This window comes from Medicago truncatula, chromosome 4 (genome assembly GCF_003473485.1).
Source record: "Medicago truncatula cultivar Jemalong A17 chromosome 4, MtrunA17r5.0-ANR, whole genome shotgun sequence".
Classification (NCBI taxonomy): domain Eukaryota; kingdom Viridiplantae; phylum Streptophyta; class Magnoliopsida; order Fabales; family Fabaceae; genus Medicago; species Medicago truncatula.
Window position 1 is genome coordinate 2,126,239 of NC_053045.1, and position 18,883 is coordinate 2,145,121.

The window sequence follows — 18,883 nt, forward strand, 5'->3', positions numbered from 1 at the left end:
CGCTCGAGCACGCTACACAACTATGAATTTTAGCGCAACATCTTATATATAATATAATTTAATATTTTAATATGTGTAATATACCTAAAAAGTCAAATTTATTTGTAATAAAAAACGGAAGGAGTAATGTTTCTCACGCAGACCTTTTTTTTTTATAAAAAAAATCTGCGTTTTAATAGCATGCATGCTATTCACATTACTTTTCCAACACTATGAAACGAGAAAATACGGTGTGAATGTGCTGTGCTCCAAAAAAAAACCTCCTTAGTTTAGGTATAGGAATTTCACTTATCCTAATGAGTAGTGATATTTTGACAATCATTTTGGTACAACCTTTGAGACAACTTTGTTGTTCTCTCTTTTCATTGGTCAAAAACAATGGAGAGAGAAAAAGGTAGAGAGAGAATAAAAACATAATGTGAGTGTGAGAGAGAAAGTTGTACAAAAATTGTACTAAAATGGTTGTACAAATATCATTTCTCTATCCTAATCTAACGCCCCATATACTTTCTTATGATGAGACCACACTTCTCCCACAATTTCCTTTAAAAATAAAAATAAAAACCTTTGTTGCTAAAACAAATGATAAAAATGCTTCGGTTTAAAAGAAAGAGAAGAAAAAAAACAGAAAGAGAAATGTTATGTTGACAACTTTAGGTTGTCCAACAGGGTATATTTATATCGTATAAATATGTATTTCATTTGTATATTAATTATGAGTCTCGTTAACAAATACTCCATCTGTTTTAAAATATATGTCTATTTGGAGAAATTGCAGTAACTAAGAAATCAAATAAATTTTATTATTTTTGATGAAATTATGTATGTGTTTTCTATAATACCCTTAACTATTCTATTTTTTTTCTCTCTATAATACCCTTAACCATTCTGTTTTGTATTTAAATTAGTTATGGGTTCATAACCGCAACTTTTAGAAAAATAAGGTTCCAAAAGTGCAATTAAGCCAAAATATAATATTATTTTAATATAAATATAAACTATAAGAATTGAAACTCAAAACAAACGCCAAAACCCCCAAATTCACAAATCCCTAAAATCCAACCATGACCACCGTAACTGCACAATCTCCACCACCACCACCACCACCACCGTCATTCTCTTCGCTTTCAACAACAAACGCCTCACACGAATTCTTGATCGAAGGCTACTCACTGACCAAGGGAATGGGAATCGGAAAACACATTGCAAGCGAAGTTTTCACCGGCGGAGGGTATGAATGGGCAATCTACTTCTATCCCGACGGCAAGAATCCGCAGGATAAGTCTGAATTTGTTTCTGTTTACGTCACGTTGGAGAGTGAAGTTACTAATGTTAGAGCGTTGTTTGAACTCAAGCTTCTTGATCAGAGTGGTAAAGGGAAGCATAAGGTCCATAGCCATTTTGTTCCGCCGCTTCAGACTGTTCCTTATACTCTTAAGCAGAAGGGTAGTATGTGGTATGTGTTAGTACTAATGACAATTTTACAATAGTATTCGAAATGTCACAAGATAAAACTTTTTCCACTGAGTTGACACTTGATGGACAAGGACAATGCATGTTAAAATCAGTATGAGAGTACAATGTGGTATTATTATTTGTGAAAATTTTGATCTTGTTCATGAATTTTTGTAGGGGGTACAAGCGATTTTTCAGACGGGCATTGCTTGAAAGCTCTGATTTCCTCAAGAATGACTGCTTGAAATTCAACTGTACTGTTGGAGTCGTGATTTCTGCTACTGATTGTCCACCACTTAAATCTATTCACGTCCCAAAATCTGACATTGTATCACACTTTGGTGCACCATTGGAGAACATAGAAGGTTCAAATGTTACTATTGACGTTGCTTCAGATACTACTGAACCCACTATTGACACAAGTGATTGGAGAACTCAAATACAACCTGATCAACGCCATAGAATCGTCAACAAAATGTAAGATTCAGTGTCAGTACTTTATCACTGAGGTTATTTAAATAGCATTGTTAGCTGTTGTTGCATTTGAAAAGAAAATTAAGAAATTAATAATCAATCCATAACTTTGACAACCTTTATAGATGTGATTATATCCAAGAAATAGTGTTATGGAAGAAGTTAAAAAATAATAAACATGAATCATGTCTCACCGTTCTGTTTAACTTTAAAAAATTAAATCATTTTAGCATACAACTTCGCTCAAAATTCTATTCAATTTTTGAGAAATAATAGGCAAATGCAATCATTAATTTTCAGATGAATGTTGTTCATCTGAATCACTACTAAATATTTTCAAGTTCCATGCATATTTTTAGCTTGTTTGTCCTAAATTGCTTCTTGGATGAGTGAGGAGGGAATGATCTTAGTTTAGTATTTATTTGAATATTAAATTATATATTGTATACTTTTTAAGTTTTATGATCTTTTACTGTTGCATTGTGTAACATTTTGAAATAATTGGAACAAACTTTTTTGTATCATTGATGAATGATGATCCTTTCAAATTATGGTTTATGATAAAACATTTTGGCGTAATTTGATTCATGCAATCGACCCCACTTATTGCGATAAGGCTTGGTGGTTGTTGTTGTTGTTGATGAATGATGATCCTTGGTTCTGTGATCTGTCCTCTAAACAGTAATGTCTATTTTTTTGCTTCTGCAGGTGTGGGAATAAATAATTATCTGACAAAGATTATCTTTTTACCGCTAATCTTGTTGTGTTTGTGCCATTGTCTGAACATCTCTGTCACTTGCACTATCTAAATTTGAAGTAATTGCTTTTCCTTTGTAGAATGGACACGTTAAGAAAATATCATCCTATTTCTGGTTCTGAGGGATTACTTGAACTTCGGAAGCTTGCTCAAAGGTTTGAAGATAAGATCTATACTGATGCGGCAAGCCAGGTACATTCATTACGAGTATTGTGCAGTCTCCACTTTCATTCATGGTTATTCGTGAAACTATGTTGTATTGTAGTATATATCAATACAGCCTACTTTAGCTGTGTATAACCTATAAAATAACAGTCCTAACAAACAGTTATTCTCATTGTAACGAACTGAATCAAATAAGTTAGAGGGATTTGATCAATTATCATCACGTAATCATAACCAACTTTTGATCAATAAAGAATATTCATATTCTCTTTCTCAAAGATAGCTTAGGTTTCTACTATATTGAACATCGATTATTTAACTTGATACTGGTGTTCCTTCTTTTCAGTCTGATTATTTGCGAAAAATATCTTTGAAAATGGTAACAATGGAGAATAAATCTCAAAACACCATGGCCAACAATTTGCCATCAAATGAAGGTGGTCCCAGAAATAATCTGCCCGGTCAAGGTAAGCATATGTTTTCTAGGGAATTGGTGGTTGTATTCATGTATGATACCAAAGTTGGCAAATCTTATTTAATTATTTATGTAATTAAATATTGAGAGATGTTGATTTAGATCCCTTAAACTTTGGGGCATTTGCAAAGAACTAGCAGAAACTGAGTGTAGCCTTATTTTGTTACTTAAACTTTAAAAAGTAAATGTTAGCATGTTCCCTTAGAGTGTGTTTGGATAAAGTATTTTAATGAGGGAATGTAATTTTTTGGAGAATTTAAATTGACTTGACCCAAATTCTATTGTTTGGGAAAATATTTAAGTCATTTTTAAAATTCAAAGCATTTTGATAAGAATTTCTCTTTTCCAAAATTTAAAGGATTTAAAATAACACCTAAAATACAAAAATTTCACAATTCTCTGTCATTTCATATCCGGCGTTTCTCACTTTTCTCTCCCGCGTTTCACACTTTTCTCTGCGAAGCTCACCTTCACTGTGCCTCTCTCTCTCCGGTGGTGCTTCTCTCTCCTCTCCGTCACAGTTCTTTCTCCTCGTCGCCGTTTCCATTACACACATTGCTCACCAGCTCAGGTATGTACATTTTTTTGCTTATAAATGATAGAACTCAGTGCTTATTGATTTTAAGCTGTTAGAATTTGTTGATTTCAGCGTTTTTGGATTTTAAGTTATTAGAAATGACTTATTTCACTGTTTTTCTTATTTAAGCTATTAGAATTTATGAATTTCACTGTGTAAGCTGTTAGAAGTTGTTGATTTCAGGGTTTTTTGGATTTTAAGTTGTTAGAATTGACTTATTTCACTGTTTTTCCGATTTAAGCTATTAGAATTGATGAATTTCACTGTGTAAGCTATTAGAAGTTGTTGATTTCAGAGATTTTTGGATTTTAAGTTGTTAGAATTGACTTATTTCACTGTTATTCTGATTTAAGTCATCATAGATAATGTGAAAAACTGAATCAAACTTTGGCGAGGATGGTACAGATAAGTGATATTCTCGGTCAAAGTGGATTTGATTGGGATGCCCCAAAATGCATGATTAATGTCGAAGATGAAAATAAATGGAATGAATATGTAAGGTATTTCATACTTCAATTTCTCTATCATATTTTAATTTCTCTATATGTTATACTCCAGTTTTCAAATTATAGCTAGCTGAGATCTAGTGTCATATAAATCAGCAAGTTCTTTACTTCTCTACGTTGCTTCTATGTTATACATTAGTGTATAGCTTTATTTAGTTTTTGGGTTGGTAGTGATTACTGTTGAAATTTATACACAGTTTGTCGGAATTGTTGGACTTGAAACATAGTACATACACCGTTTTGAGTGTGTTTGGTTGTGCCTAATCTGAGAAGTTGTATCTAATTAGTTATGATCTAATTAAATTTATCTCATTGGTTCTAATTAGTTTTATCTCTGTTCTTGTATTCTTTTGTTGGAAGGAAAAAAATAAAGAAAGAATTTACAATTTATATATGATGGAAGATATCAAAATTTGCTTCTGTTAAATCTTCTGAAAGTGATGTTAAAGGATAGCTATTGAAATCTTCTATTGAATTGTGAGTTTGAAGTTGTCCTTCCCATGAACTAGTTCCATAATCATCAGATTTCATAGCATTATTATTTTCCAACACAGTACTTCTCATTTGAGATGGATAAATAGTACTCATATTTGAGCTATTGCATGAATTGCTTTCTTTCCCTTGATCATTAATGAACAATGAGCTGAATTTTGAAGCTGAATTGTTGTATGAAAACTCTGTCACAAACACATTCGCGTGATCCGAATTTGTTAGACTCGGCATTGAAGTGAATCCATAGCTTGAATTAAGTCCGAATTGACTCTAATCACATGGTTTAAGGCTTGCGTGATAATTAGTCATAGGTAAGTTATAAGATTGGAAATCATAGCAGAACAAAGGGTCTAATGCTTGTTGTTTATTGGTGAAAATTTCTCTTGAAGCTTCTGTTAAACCATTATCATCATAGTAACTCGAATCGGTTATTAGAAATGCTGAACCATGTGATGTAACTGATGGTATTTGCATAGGTGGTGCTGTTGTTTCAGTGCTGTCTTACATTATCTTATAGTTTTAATATTAATGGTCATTGTTGTTTTCTTTTGTTTTGTAGTCTCATGAAGAAGCCAAACGGTTCCGATTTAAGGTCATTCCAAATTGGGATGACATTGTAGCTATATGTGCTAAAGATAGAGCAAGTGGATTCAAGTAGAACATGCATTTGATGCGGATGATGTTATGAGCAAAGAAGCAAATGCAGATGGAAAAGTTTCTGATGTGTATATTGATTTATAGGAACCAAGCTCCGCAACAAAGAAAAAGGTACAATTCACTCGTGCTAATAAGGGTAAAGATAGATAGGGGATGATGAACTCTATGAGAGAAGTAGCCGAGTCATTGAAACATGATTTACTAGTCAGTACCTGTAATTTTTTACCCCTCTTTAGTCATGATGTTAGGCAAGTTGATGTTAGATTATAGCATAAAATATGTCCTGCTGTGTGCGGTGGAGGTTCTGCTGTCTGCAGGGTTTTTTTTTTGCTTGCCTGTTGCCGGTTTGGTGTGTGTCTGGGTATTTTTTTGGTGCTGCTGTTGGTGTTTTCAGCAACTGCAGCATGGCTGATCAGTGCCTTTTTTTTCAGTAGTGGTTGCGGTTTTGCGGCTGTGCAAGTTTCTAGCCTTCTGGTGTGTCTAGGCAAGCTTGTAGTTTGTTAGTGGGAAGCTGTAGTTACTGCCTTTCTGTGCAGGTTTGGGTGTTTTGGTTTTTCTGTGCTATCTTTGTTGTTGTTGGGTTATGCCTGTGCCGCTTTAGGCTTTGATTTTTGGGTAGAGGTTCCACATATATAAGGATTTTGGTGTTCCTACATTGTTAGGTGTTCCGCATATTTCCGGCACCTTTGTATGTTTTTCTTTGTGGTCGAAGCTTTTGTTATTCTTTCACTAGTTTGGCTTCATAAATTTCACTTGTTGTTGGTACCACTGGTACCTTATATTTCTAATAAATTTTTGTTTTGGCTTTTAAAAAAAAAACTATATGAATTTATCCAAGATTTTGCTGTGATTTTGTGCAGTTGATGATTGAAGGATGACGACTATAGGCAGACTTGTGACAATGGAGGGATGACATCTACAATTGGACTCAATTACTGTACATGTGTATACCACATTTGTTGTGGGGATTATTACATTTAGTAGTTAATTCTAATCTATACTTGTCTATTGAAATTGTCTACGATGAGTAGTTAATTTTTTTTAAATGTCATTTTCGCAGTGGCGAAGAATATTAGATACATGGATTATATGTGTACTTACAACTCTTATAATACAAATATTAGTTTTATTAAAAAGGTTTTTTGTTTCAATATTTTTCTATTCTTACAGGTCAAGTTTTAGAGAATAATCCAAATTCATTTCCATTTCACGTGATTTTGCTAATAATTGATGTATAATATGCCAGATGTTTAATAGAAGGAATTATTAGGGAAGAAAATATAGTTATTTTGTTTCAATTATTAAAAAAAAAATGAACGATTGTAAAAAAAAAAGTGAATGAAATCGAGTCAAGAAATTTAATAAATTATGATAGAAAAAAATTTAAATTAATTATTTTTTTAGGATTTTTTTTTTCCAGTTAATTAGTTTAAAAATGGAAGTAATTATAAGAAATAAAATGTAGTCAAATAAAGGAATTCAATTACTTTGTCATCCAAACAATGAATTTTGAAAATGAAGGAATTCATTCACTTTACCCAAACAATGAATTTTGAAAATGAAAGGAATTCAATTGAAGCATTTGAATTCCTTAAAATTTCAAATTCCCTTGAATTTTCAAATGCTCTATCCAAACACACTCTTAGGGAATGTGTTAATGAACTAAATATTGAAACATTATATTGGAAATGGTGTATTTCATTTCTTGAAATTTTTTAAATTATCTTTTTCATCACAAATACGTCTATTTTTTTTTTCTTTCACAAGTGCCCTAAAGGAACATGTTAGCAAGACTCAAACTTTAATCATTGCTCTAATAGATTCTACCATCTAACTTTTTTAAGTCTTTATGGAAGTTGGAACTTTGAGAATTGTTGAAATATGGCTGGAAGCTTAATAGAAGTTCCTTTTTATTGGGCATGGTTTGTGAATATATATATAGAGGACATATACTATGAGAATGCCATTTTTATATGAGAATGATGAGAATGAATAAGAGCCATCAAATTAAAAAGGAACGGTTGAGATTAAAACATTCCTAAAGTGAGTCATTTGTCATTGATATCATTATATTATTTTTATTGTGTCATTAGTATTCCTTTTTTGAACACTACTAAAATAGAATTTTGATTTTATTTTTTATTTTGTAACAAAAAAAGTTGAATTTTGAATTCCTCATGGATCAAGCTTCGTAGAACATTTGCTCAGAAGAAAGAAAAAAAAAAACGCTTCTTAGAACATATCTTTTTTTTTATTTTTAAAGAAAAACTTGGAACAATGAAATGAGTATCAAGCTTCTTCCTCGTGGATCTGGGACCACGACAAAATATAAAATATGGGAACAAAAGACAACAATTTAGAAGAAAAAATTGAAATCAAAGGATAAATATGTATTTTTATGGTGTGATAAGATCCAAATTCTGAAGGATAGTGAAGTATTAATATGTTGAAATGGAAATTAGAAATTTTTCAATGGAGAGAGATGAAGATCATGGAGAGAGAGGCTGACTAGTAATAAATGAATAATAATGACACCCTTTTAAAAAGGAATACTAATGATACAATAAAAATAATATAATGATATTAATGACACATGACTCACTTTAAGAATGTTTTAATCTCAACCATTCCTTTTTAATTTGATGGCTCTTATTCATTCTCATCATTCTCATATAAAAATGACATTCTCATAGTATATGTCCTCATATACATGGGGTTTGCTAACTTAGAGCAAAAAAAACATGAAGGTCCTAGTTAGCGAAAGTGCACCTTTTCATTTGGACAAAAATATCCTTTATCTTTACTATTTAAACTAATAGCTTGAGGGTTACTTTAGTAATTTTCATTAAAACATATTTGTTGACTTGCACCAATTTGCTAACTTAGACCCACTTTTATTTTATTTATTACAAATAGCTTTAGGGTTACTTTAGTAATTTTCTCATTAAAACATATTTGTTAACTTGCACGAATTTGCTAACTTAGAGTTAGACCCACTTTTATTTTAGGGTTAATAGGCTTTCACCCCCCTGCCATATGGGGGTCTTTTGGTATACCCCCCTGCAAAAAAAAAACTTGGAGATTCCCCCTTGTAAAATGTAGATTCTTTGGTTTACCCCCCTAAGGTCACCTGACTGGATAAATTAGCTTAAGTGGCGTGCTGACTATGCATTTATCAACGACGTGGCGCGCTGAGTTGGATTTTTATTTTTTTTCCATTTATTTATTTTGTACCTACATTTTTTTATTAATTAACAATTACTTAAAAAAAATTAAAAATTAAAAACATCATATCTTCATCTTCTTCCTCATTATCTCCTTCTTCTATCAACCGTTTTCCAGCTTTTTTTTCTTCTTACTCTTACTCCACCTCCCTTCAATCTCTTTACTCCCTTGAGATCCAAATTGAAACAATAACACAACAATTATTATCCCAGCTGCCTTTTTTTTAATAAATTTGTAATTATTTTTTTATAAAAAAAAAACACATTGGAATCAATTAAACCCTCTAAATCAGTTTCCACAAATCAGATTTGAACATGTTGTGGCTTCACCCCTAATCACACCGCCACTCCTACGCCTACGGTGGCCGCCGGTTTCGTTTCACCATCTGCTTCGCATCTCCAACATGTTTCACGATCTATTTCACGTTTTTGGGTTTGATTTGTTTGTTGTTTTGGTGCTGGGAGTGTCTTGGTAGCGCAAGCAGTGGTGTTGTCTGTGTTTTAGGCGTGTTTATGTTAGTAGTGTGGGAGTCTTATTTTGTTCTGTATCAGTTCTGGATTTGTGGAAGGAAAGAAAGAAAAGGTCACTGTTTGATTATTATTTTTGGACTTGTGTTGAATTTATGTTGTTAGTGTTGATGGTGTGTTGAATCTTAGTTATGGATTTCTCTGAGCTGCTGAGAGTTTGAAAAAAATTTATATTATTCTTGAGAGTTTGAAAAGAGAAGAAGAGGCTCGCTGGGAAGAAGAGAAGAAGAAAATGCTTAGGGGTATTTTAGGTATTTCGCATCTTTAGTATTATTTTTTGTAAAAAAAATATTTTGTTTCCGACGTGGAAATAAAAAAAAACAAAACTAAATAAAATAACACATCAGCGCGCCACATAAGCTAATTTATCCAATCAAATGGACTGGGGGGTGTAAACCAAAGAATCTACATTTTACAAGGGGGAATCTCCAAGTTTTTTTTTTGCAGGGGGGTATACCAAAAGACCCCTAAATGGCAGGGGGGTAAAAGCCTATTAACCCTTTATTTTATAACAAATAGCTTGAGGGATATTTACTAAACTATCCCTTACTTTAAATTGGTTTACACTAGTGGATATTGAGTTTTTTTTTCCAAATGAAAAGGTGCACGTTTGCTAACTTGGACCTTCATGTTTTTTGTTGGTCTAAGTTAGCAAACCCCTATATATACACACACACACACACTGGTGGTTGATGAATTTAACTTTATATCATAGTATTGTTTCTAATTGATTCTAAATACTCAACGAAAGGAAAGTAATTAGCCCGACTAAACAATTGAGGGGGCCATATGTTAATGGGTAGGTTGATGAACGGTCAACGCCCATTGCTAAATATTGCCGAGACTATAGTTATTAGCATCCTATTGTTGTGGGTCTAATAAATGAACAAGTTGTATTCCATCAGCCATTCTTAGAATCCTGGGTTGGGCCTTACTCAACCCTTACATAATTGGCTTGTATAGGTGAGGACCACCCACCACTTATACACACATGTTCATGCGATATCTCATTCAATATGAGATTCTTAACACACACCCTTATGCCCAAGACTGGGCATCTAAATCGTGGTCCGAGTGGTCTGATTCCGATAGCATGTGGCCCAACAAGTCATTGATAGGCCCTGATACAATCTTAGAATTTTGGGTTGGGACTAAACCAATCCTTGCAAAAATTGGCTTGTAGAGGTGAGGACTGTCCACCAAATTATAAACACCTTTACAGACCATATCTCATGTAATGTGTGACTCTTTTTTTGTTGAAGAAACCAATGTGGGAGTTGGACTGCCATCTTACTATCCTTCTTTGGCTCCGCTTGTCTTGTTTTATTTCTTTCTTTTGAATTTTTAGATTGATCTTTTCCATATGTTATTATAATCCAAATGGTGTTTTCATGTTGAATATTGTGATCCATATTTGTTTTCTTTTCCTTTCCTATAGGACTTGTTTTACAGTCTCAATTTTTTAATCCAGGACAACAACATCCTAATCCTTTGCCTAGTCAGCATCAGCTATCTCAAACCATTCAAAATAATGCTGCACCTCAACCTAACCTTCCATCAGTATCGGCTCTACCCCAGATTCCGATCCAGAATATTAGCCAAAATTCTAACACTCAACAACCTGGGCAAGATTCTATGAGTAACACTATTGGCCAGAATTCCAATGTACAGAGTATGTTTCCTGATTCTCAGAGGCAAATGCCAAGTAGGCAGCAAGTTGTTCTCCAACAGCAACAGCAACAATCACTGAATCAACAACAGATTCTTCACCAACAGCAGCTTCTGAATTATAAGCTGCCTCAGATTGGGCAGAACCTTCTGCAACCAAATCAGCTGCAATCTTCTCAACAATCTGCTATGCAAACATCATTGGCTATGCAGCCTTTGATGATGCAATCATCTCTATCCAGACTTCTACAGAATCAGCAACAGATTCTTTACCAACAGCAGCTTATGAATTACAACCTGTCTCATATGCAGCAGCAGCAACACCAGCAACAGCAGAACATTCTGCAGGCAAATCAGCTGAAATCTTCTCAACAGTCTGTTATGCAAACATCATCGGCTATGCAGTCCAGTCTTCAACAGCAACAGATTCTTTACCAGCATCAGCTTCTAAAGCATAAGCTGTCCCAGATGCTGCAGCAGCAACACCAGCAGCAATTGATGATGACGACGATGATGATAATGATGACGTTGATGATGATGGTGGTGATGATGATGATGATTTGAGAGTGGAGAATTTTGGGTTCAAATAATAATTTTTTTTATGCATTTTAACATTTCTGGTCTTTTTCTTTAGAGTTCTTTCCTACTCTAATCGTTCTTACCTTATAATAAAGCAAACTTAGTTTTATGGCAAATGTGATATTTGTCATTTAATTATAGTTGTTATCTCTTCTAGTCAAGATATTATTGAAAGATTTATAAATAATATTGTTTGGCCCCTTTAATCAAGATATCGATATATTCTTATATCTATGTACCCTTCTCTGTTTGTTATATTTGTTTCCTTTTAGTTTCTTATTAGTACGTGTCTTTTGTTAGTAACTGTGTGATCCATATGTATATTTTATTGTTATTCTGATACCTAACAGTGGTATCAGAGCACTTGGTTTGTTATCACTAATCCGCTGCGATTATTGTTCACGGTTACTATTCTCACGTGTGGTTGTATACTTTTGTAATGATTGTTAACGTAGACTAGATTTGTTCAAATATACGATAATACATACAATATTGCTTACGTGTACTATTCACGGTGAAATAGTGTAATCCGGTTCAAAACATGGCAATAAAATTTAATATTGAGAAGTTTAATGGGAGTAATTTCTCACTTTGGAAATTAAAGATAAGGGCGGTTCTAAGAAAAGACAATTGCCTAGATGCAATTGATGGCAGACCTGCAAATATCACTGATCAAAAGTGGAAAGAGATGGATGACAACGCTGTTACCAATTTGCACTTAGCAATGGCAAATTCGGTATTGTCAAGTATTCCAGAGAAAAAGTCTGCAAAGGAGATATGGGATGCTCTTATTAAATTGTACGAGGTCAAGTCACTTCACACAAGAATTTTCTTCTACACTAAATACCATATCAATAACAAATCACATAAATACCATGAATACACTATTTCCTCAACTCACAGCCTCAGATTTCACAATAGCTGAAAATGAACGTGCAGAACTTCTACTTCAGAGTTTACCTGATTCATATGATCAACTCATCATCAATATTACAATATACAATATTGCTGACTCTCTTCATTTTGATGATGTTGCTGGTGCAATTATTGAAGAAGAATCTAGACGCAAGAATAAGGAAGAAAGGTTAGAAAAGCAAGCAGAGACTTTAGTGATGGCGAGAGGCAGATCAACAGAGCGAGGATCTAGTGGGAGTCAAGATCGTGGTAGATCAAAATCTCAGAGAAGGAAGAATTTCAAATGCTACAGTTGTGGTATGAGAGGGCATTATAAGAGGGAGTGTTGGAACAACAAAAGGAATGGAGAGAAGACATCAGAAGCGTCAACCTCTCAAGGTTGTGTTGCAAGTACCTCAGATGATGGAGAAATCTTGTATAGCAGAGTAGCAATTAGTTCTAAAGGTGGAAATGCGCTCAATGATGGTTGGATAGTGGACTTAGGCGCCACATGACATATGACTCCACACAAGGATTGGTTTTGCACCTATGAACCTATCTCGGAATGATCTGTATTCATGGGCAATGATCACACTTTAGAAGTTGTTGGGATTGGTACTATCAAAATAAAGACACATGCTGGTACTATTCGCAAAATACAAGGGGTACGTCACATAAAGGACTTGAAGAAGAATTTATTGTCTATTGGGCAATTGGATGACCTCGGATGCAAGATCCACACTCAAGGTGGAAACTTAAAAGTAGTAAAGGGAAACCTCGTGGTGATGAAAGCAGAAAAGCTCACAAATAATCTATACATGCTTGTGGGGGATATATTGCAAGATGCTAATGCATTGACTGTTGTAGCAAGCCAAGAAGAAATGACAATGGTGTGGCATCACAAACTAGGCCATATGTCGGAACATGGTTTGAAAGCTCTTGCGGAACAAAATCTTCTACCTGGGCTCAAGACAATGAATTTGTCTTTCTGTGAGCACTGTGTGACAAGCAAGCAACATAGATTGAAGTTTTCTATAGTAACTACTAGAAGCAAATACATACTTGACTTAATACATTCTGATGTGTGGGAGTCGCCACAAATATCCATGGGAGGAGCAAAATATTTTGTGTCATTTATTGATGACCACTCTAGGAGATTATGGGTGTACCCAATCAAGAAGAAGTCAAATGTGTTTACAGTATTCAAGGAATTCAAAGCACACGTGGAACTTGAAACTAGTAAAAGAATAAAGTGCTTAAGAACAAACAATGGAGCAGAATATGTAGATGGTGACTTTCTGCAAACATGAAGGTATTACAAGACAATTCACAGTTCCACATACGCCTCAACAGAATGGTGTAGCAGAGCGGATGAATATAACTCTCCTATATAGAACAAGAGCCATGTTGAGAACAACAGGAGTGGCTAAGTCTTTCTGGGCAGAAGCTGTGAAAACTGCCTATTACGTGATCAATCGATCTCCATCAACCGCAATTGGTTTGAAAACACCAATGGAGATTTGGAACGGAAAGCCACCTGATTATTCTTCCTTATATGTGTTCGGATGTATTGTGTACGCAATGAACAACTCCCAAGAAAGAACAAAACTAGATCCAAAGTCTAGAAATTGTATATTCTTGGGTTATGCTGACAACGTGAAGGGGTATCGCTTGTGGGATCCCACTGCTCACAAGCTTGTTGTTAGCAGAGATATGTAGTCTTTGCAGAAAATGAACTGCAAAGTGAGCAGAAACATGACAACACTGCCAAAGAAACTACTGCAGTGGAGATAGAAATGAAGTTTAAAGAAGATGATTCTTCTGAAGTAGAACCAGATGAACAAGCACCAAATGAGTTTAATAATACACACGTTCGGCGATCATCACGTCAGATTATAACACCATCCTGGCATTGAGACTATGTAATGACAACTCATGATGCATATTGTCTTTTTAACAGAAGAAGGGGAGCCATCAACCTTTTAGGAGGCTGAAAGAAGCTCATATGTTTCTCTGTGGATGGCAGCAATGCATAAAGAAATGGAAGCCTTACATAGAAACAAAAGTTGGGAACTTGTTCAACTTCCCAAGGGTCGGAAAGCCATCGGGAACAAATGGGTATACAAGATCAAACGAGATAGTAATGATCAAGTAGAACGATATCGTGCAAGATTGGTGGTTAAAGGGTATGCTCAGAAAGAATGTATTGATTTCAATGAAATATTCTCCCCAGTTGTTAGACTCACTACCATCAGAATAGTTTTGGCTATGTGTGCTGCGTTTGATTTATATCTTGAACAATTAGATGTAAAAACTGCTTTTCTTCACGGAGAGCTTGAAGAAGAAATATATATATATATGCTCCAACCAGAAGGTTTTGAAGAACAAGGAAAGGAAAACTTGGTTTGCAGGTTGACCAATTCTATGTACAGTCTAAAATAGGCGCCTAGATGTTGGTACAAGAGATTTGATTCTTTCATAGTTAGCCTTGGATACAACAGACTTAATTCAGACCATTGTACATACTACAATAGGTTTGGTAATAATGATTTTATCATTTTGTTGTTGTTTGTGGATGACATGTTGGTGGTAGGACCCAACAAAGATCAAGTCTAAGAATTAAAGGCACAATTGGCTAGGGAGTTCGATATGAAGGACTTGGGGCCAGCAAACAAGATTTTAGGGATGCAAATTCATCGAGATAGAAAAGATAGGAATATTTGGCTTTCTCAAAGAAATTATTTACGAAAAGTTTTGCGGCACTTCAACATGCAAGACTGTAAGCCAATATCTACCCCACTTCCTATCAATTATAAATTATCCTCCAGTATGAATCCTAGCAATGAAGCAGAGAGGATGGAAATGTCTCGAGTACCCTATGCATCAGTGGTGGGAAGCCTTATGTATGCCATGATATGTACAAGGCCAGACATTGCACAAGCAGTGGGAGCGGTTAGTCGATTTATGGCGGATCCTGGTAAAGAGCATTGGGATGCTGTTAAGAGAATCCTGAGATATATAAAAGGAACCTTAGATGTTGCATTATGTTTCAGAGGATTGGAATTTATTGTCAAAGGTTATGTTGATTCAGATTTTGCAGGTGATCTTGATAAAAGAAGATCTACTACTGGTTATGTGTTCACACTTGCAGGAGGAGCAGTAAGTTGGTTGTCAAAATTACAATCTGTCGTAGCTCTATCTACTACAGAAGCTGAATATATGGCAGCTATGCAAGCTTGCAAGGAAGCTATTTGGATACAAAGACTAATGGAAGAACTCGGGCACAGTCAACAACAAATTGTTGTGTATTGTGACAGTTAGAGTGCATTGCATATTGCAAGGAATCCATTCTTTCATTCGAGAACAAAACACATAGATGTTCAATACCATTTTGTTCGAGAAGTGGTAGAGAAAGGGAGTGTTGATATGCAGAAAATTCACACCAAAGACAATTTAGCAGATGTTATGACAAAGTCAATCAATGTTGACAAATTTACATGGTGTCGATCCTCCTACGGCATGATCGAAAGTTCGCAAAAGTGACTTTAAGTGGGAGATTATGAATATGTAAAGTCACATTTAAGTTATGGAAATGGTCATCACCATAAAAGCTTTTTACTAAATAAATGGTGATAGAGTTTTTACCGTAGGAATTGTATGGAAGAGAATAAGTTTCTCTAAAAACCTATAAATAGAATAGTAACCACTGCTATATAAATGGAGTCTAATATGTATTCATAATGCAATCTGCATAGAAAGAAATATACAAATAATACATTAAACAGTTGCAACTTTATTTTAGTTGCGATTATTGTTATTCTGATACCCAACACTATTTGTAATATTTATTTATGACTGATAGATAAAATATATGCATTTATTAGGATGAATGTCCAGGATTCATTGATGGATTCTATCACCTTTGTTTTTGCATTCAATAAGCTTCAATGTATACTCTATCATCTTTTTATCTTTGTTGTGACTCTTGATTCTTTTGTCCCCATTCTAGAACTACTCACCAGTATAACACTAATTATTTACTGGGCTATAAGAGTATTATGTTAAACATTTTGTTAAGTAATAGAACTTCTGTTAGAAGGGGATCATTTATTGATTTGTGTACACCTTTTCATGCTATGTTCTTGGATTGGCTGGAATTCCTTATGATATGCTAATGTACTTTTTTACTTATATCTCATGTTCACAGTTGTACTCCAATCAACTTTGTTATTTGCAGTATCAAAGTGAAAGAAGTAATTTTCTTTATATGTAACTACGGAAGATGTTTTAGTTTGGAGTTGAAGCAAATGTTATACTCTAGAGCAATGTTATTTGAACAACCTTTTCTTGTGATAACCTATTAGACAATCAAATAATATAAAGAAATTTAGGTAGTGATACAAAAATCAAAGCAATGTAGAGAGAAAGTAGAAGGGCAATGTGAGTAAGAGATAGAAAGTTGTTGCAAAAGTTGTTAAAAAATGGTTGTTCAAATATCATTTCTCTATATTTTATCCTATGTAAATGCACTTACTTTTTGAATGTGATGTAGAAATTTTGGTTCGTTGGATTTGACCGACCCTTAATTGAAATTATGTGTGTATTGTAATGTAAGTGAGGCACAAGAAAAATAAGGGTGACTCTTTTTTCTTTTTCTTTTTTTGTCAATAAGGATGATTCTTTAATTCGAGTATAAAACGTCGTTTTAGTGTAATCCGAAATTATGAAGTATGAATTTTTTTATCTTGTGTTTTAAATTCAGTTTGTTTTGGTTGATTTTAGAGTTACATTACCTTTACTTTGAACCGAAAATGTTGTTGATAAAGTTAATGAACGGTAGGATTGTATATTAAAAATCAAATTTCATCATAAAAAAAATGTTTTGTTTTAGAGAGGTTTTAAGTTAGAGTGTTACAGAAGTTGTATGAGTTTCAAAATTCTTCTAATACTTATACATACTATATACATAGCTTCCGAATGTGTCTGAAATGATCATTTTAAAAATGTGCAAAAATGGGAGGCCGCTAAACATATAGGAGGTGGATTAAGAAATTTTGCAAAATGATGAATACTCCCCCCGCTAAACATATAGAGTTGAGAGAAAACATCAATCTATTTTAAATATCACTAGAGCTTTACTTTTTCAATCACATTTACCTAAAAGTTTTTGGTCTTATGATGCAGATCATGCAGTATTCATCATGAATAGAGTGCCTACTCCTGTTTTACAAAATCAATCTCCATAGTTTTTAATGCATAAAATACAACCTGATTTACATCAACTCAAAGTTTTTGGTTCATTAGCATATGCTTAAACTTTACAGGCTCATAGAAGTAAACTTGCTTCTAGAGCAAGAAAATGCATTTTTTTTTTGGGTTACAAGAGTGGCATGAAAGGTGTTGTTCTTTTAGATATTCATTCAAAACAAATTTTTGTTTCCAGAAATGTCACTCATCATGAATGTACTTTGCCTTATCAGTCAAATCCTTCAAACATTCCATGGAACTATCACACAAATGTACTTCGAGAGTCATCATCTGACAATGTTTATGATATTTCACCTCTTTCCATTGATCAAACCAATTTTGGTCCTTCACCTGTACCTGATAACTCTCCTCCTCCTCTTACCAATATTACATCTCCTTCTTCTGTTACTTTACCTACTCTTCCCAAATCCACTAGAATCAGGTCTCAACCAGCTTATTTGAAGGATTATGTATGCAATTCATCTGCTCAGTCACCATCATCTATCAACTCAGGTATTTCTTATCCTATATCCTTTTTTCATTCTTTTCATCATTTATCACCTACAAACAAAGCTTTTTCAACTTCTGTCACACAAAGTACTGAACCCAAAACCTAAAAAGAAGCATGTCAGTCTGAACATTGGTTAAGAGCAATGAATAATGAATTAGAGGCACTAGCTAACAATGGCACTTGGTGCATCATTGATACACCACCCAATGTGAAACCTATTGGTTGCAAATGGGTATATAGAATCAAGTGCAAAGTTGATGGTTCTATTGAAAGATACAAAGCAAGACTGGTGGCTAAAGGTTACAATCAAATTGAGGGTCTTGATTTTTTTGATACATTCTCACCAGTGGCAAAATTGACTACAGTGAGAACTCTTCTTGCTATTGCATCTATTCATAACTGGCACCTGCACCAACTAGATGTCAACAATGCTTTTCTTCATGGTGATCTACAAGAAACTGTTTACATGACAATTCCAGAAGGTGTAGCCAGTTCACTTGGTAAAGTCTGCAAACTGAAGAAAAGCCTTTATGGTTTAAAGCAAGCTAGCAGAAAGTGGTATGAAAAGCTAACCACATTGCTTTTAGCTGAAGGTTACTGTCAATCCACTGCTGATTACTCTTTGTTTACCCTTCAACATGGCAATGATTTCACAACACTTTTAGTGTATGTGG

General features: G+C 34.1%; 1 protein-coding gene and 1 long non-coding RNA gene across 3 annotated transcripts; both read left to right on the forward strand.

The window, feature by feature from the left end:
• Positions 1 to 1,007: 1,007 nt before the first annotated feature.
• LOC11418696 (mediator of RNA polymerase II transcription subunit 15a) lies at positions 1,008 to 11,767 on the forward strand. 2 transcript variants are annotated; one of them, XM_039833522.1, is made up of 6 exons: positions 1,008 to 1,456; positions 1,633 to 1,932; positions 2,767 to 2,878; positions 3,198 to 3,318; positions 10,782 to 11,096; positions 11,133 to 11,767. In XM_039833522.1, exons 1-6 carry the CDS (start codon positions 1,065 to 1,067, stop codon positions 11,540 to 11,542), a joined length of 1,650 nt encoding a protein of 549 aa, XP_039689456.1. In that variant the 5' UTR covers positions 1,008 to 1,064; the 3' UTR covers positions 11,543 to 11,767. The 2 variants fall into 2 exon arrangements, with proteins under 2 accessions (XP_039689456.1, XP_039689457.1); XM_039833523.1 differs by lacking the exon at positions 1,008 to 1,456 and adding an exon at positions 1,508 to 1,585.
• Positions 3,915 to 6,709, forward strand: LOC120580166 (uncharacterized). The gene is made up of 3 exons (XR_005645849.1): positions 3,915 to 4,403; positions 5,461 to 5,669; positions 6,419 to 6,709. It is a non-coding gene; the product is annotated as an uncharacterized lncRNA (long non-coding RNA).
• Positions 11,768 to 18,883: the final 7,116 nt, after the last annotated feature.

Bases quoted from the DNA above. Each gene is read 5' to 3' on its own strand.
- LOC11418696 (XM_039833522.1), top strand. From the start codon at position 1,065: ATGACCACCGTAACTGCACAATCTCCACCACCACCACCACCACCACCG. The intron at 1,933-2,766 runs GTAAGATTCAGT...TTTCCTTTGTAG, and splicing joins CATAGAATCGTCAACAAAAT to AATGGACACGTTAAGAAAAT. The intron at 2,879-3,197 runs GTACATTCATTA...CCTTCTTTTCAG, and splicing joins ATACTGATGCGGCAAGCCAG to TCTGATTATTTGCGAAAAAT.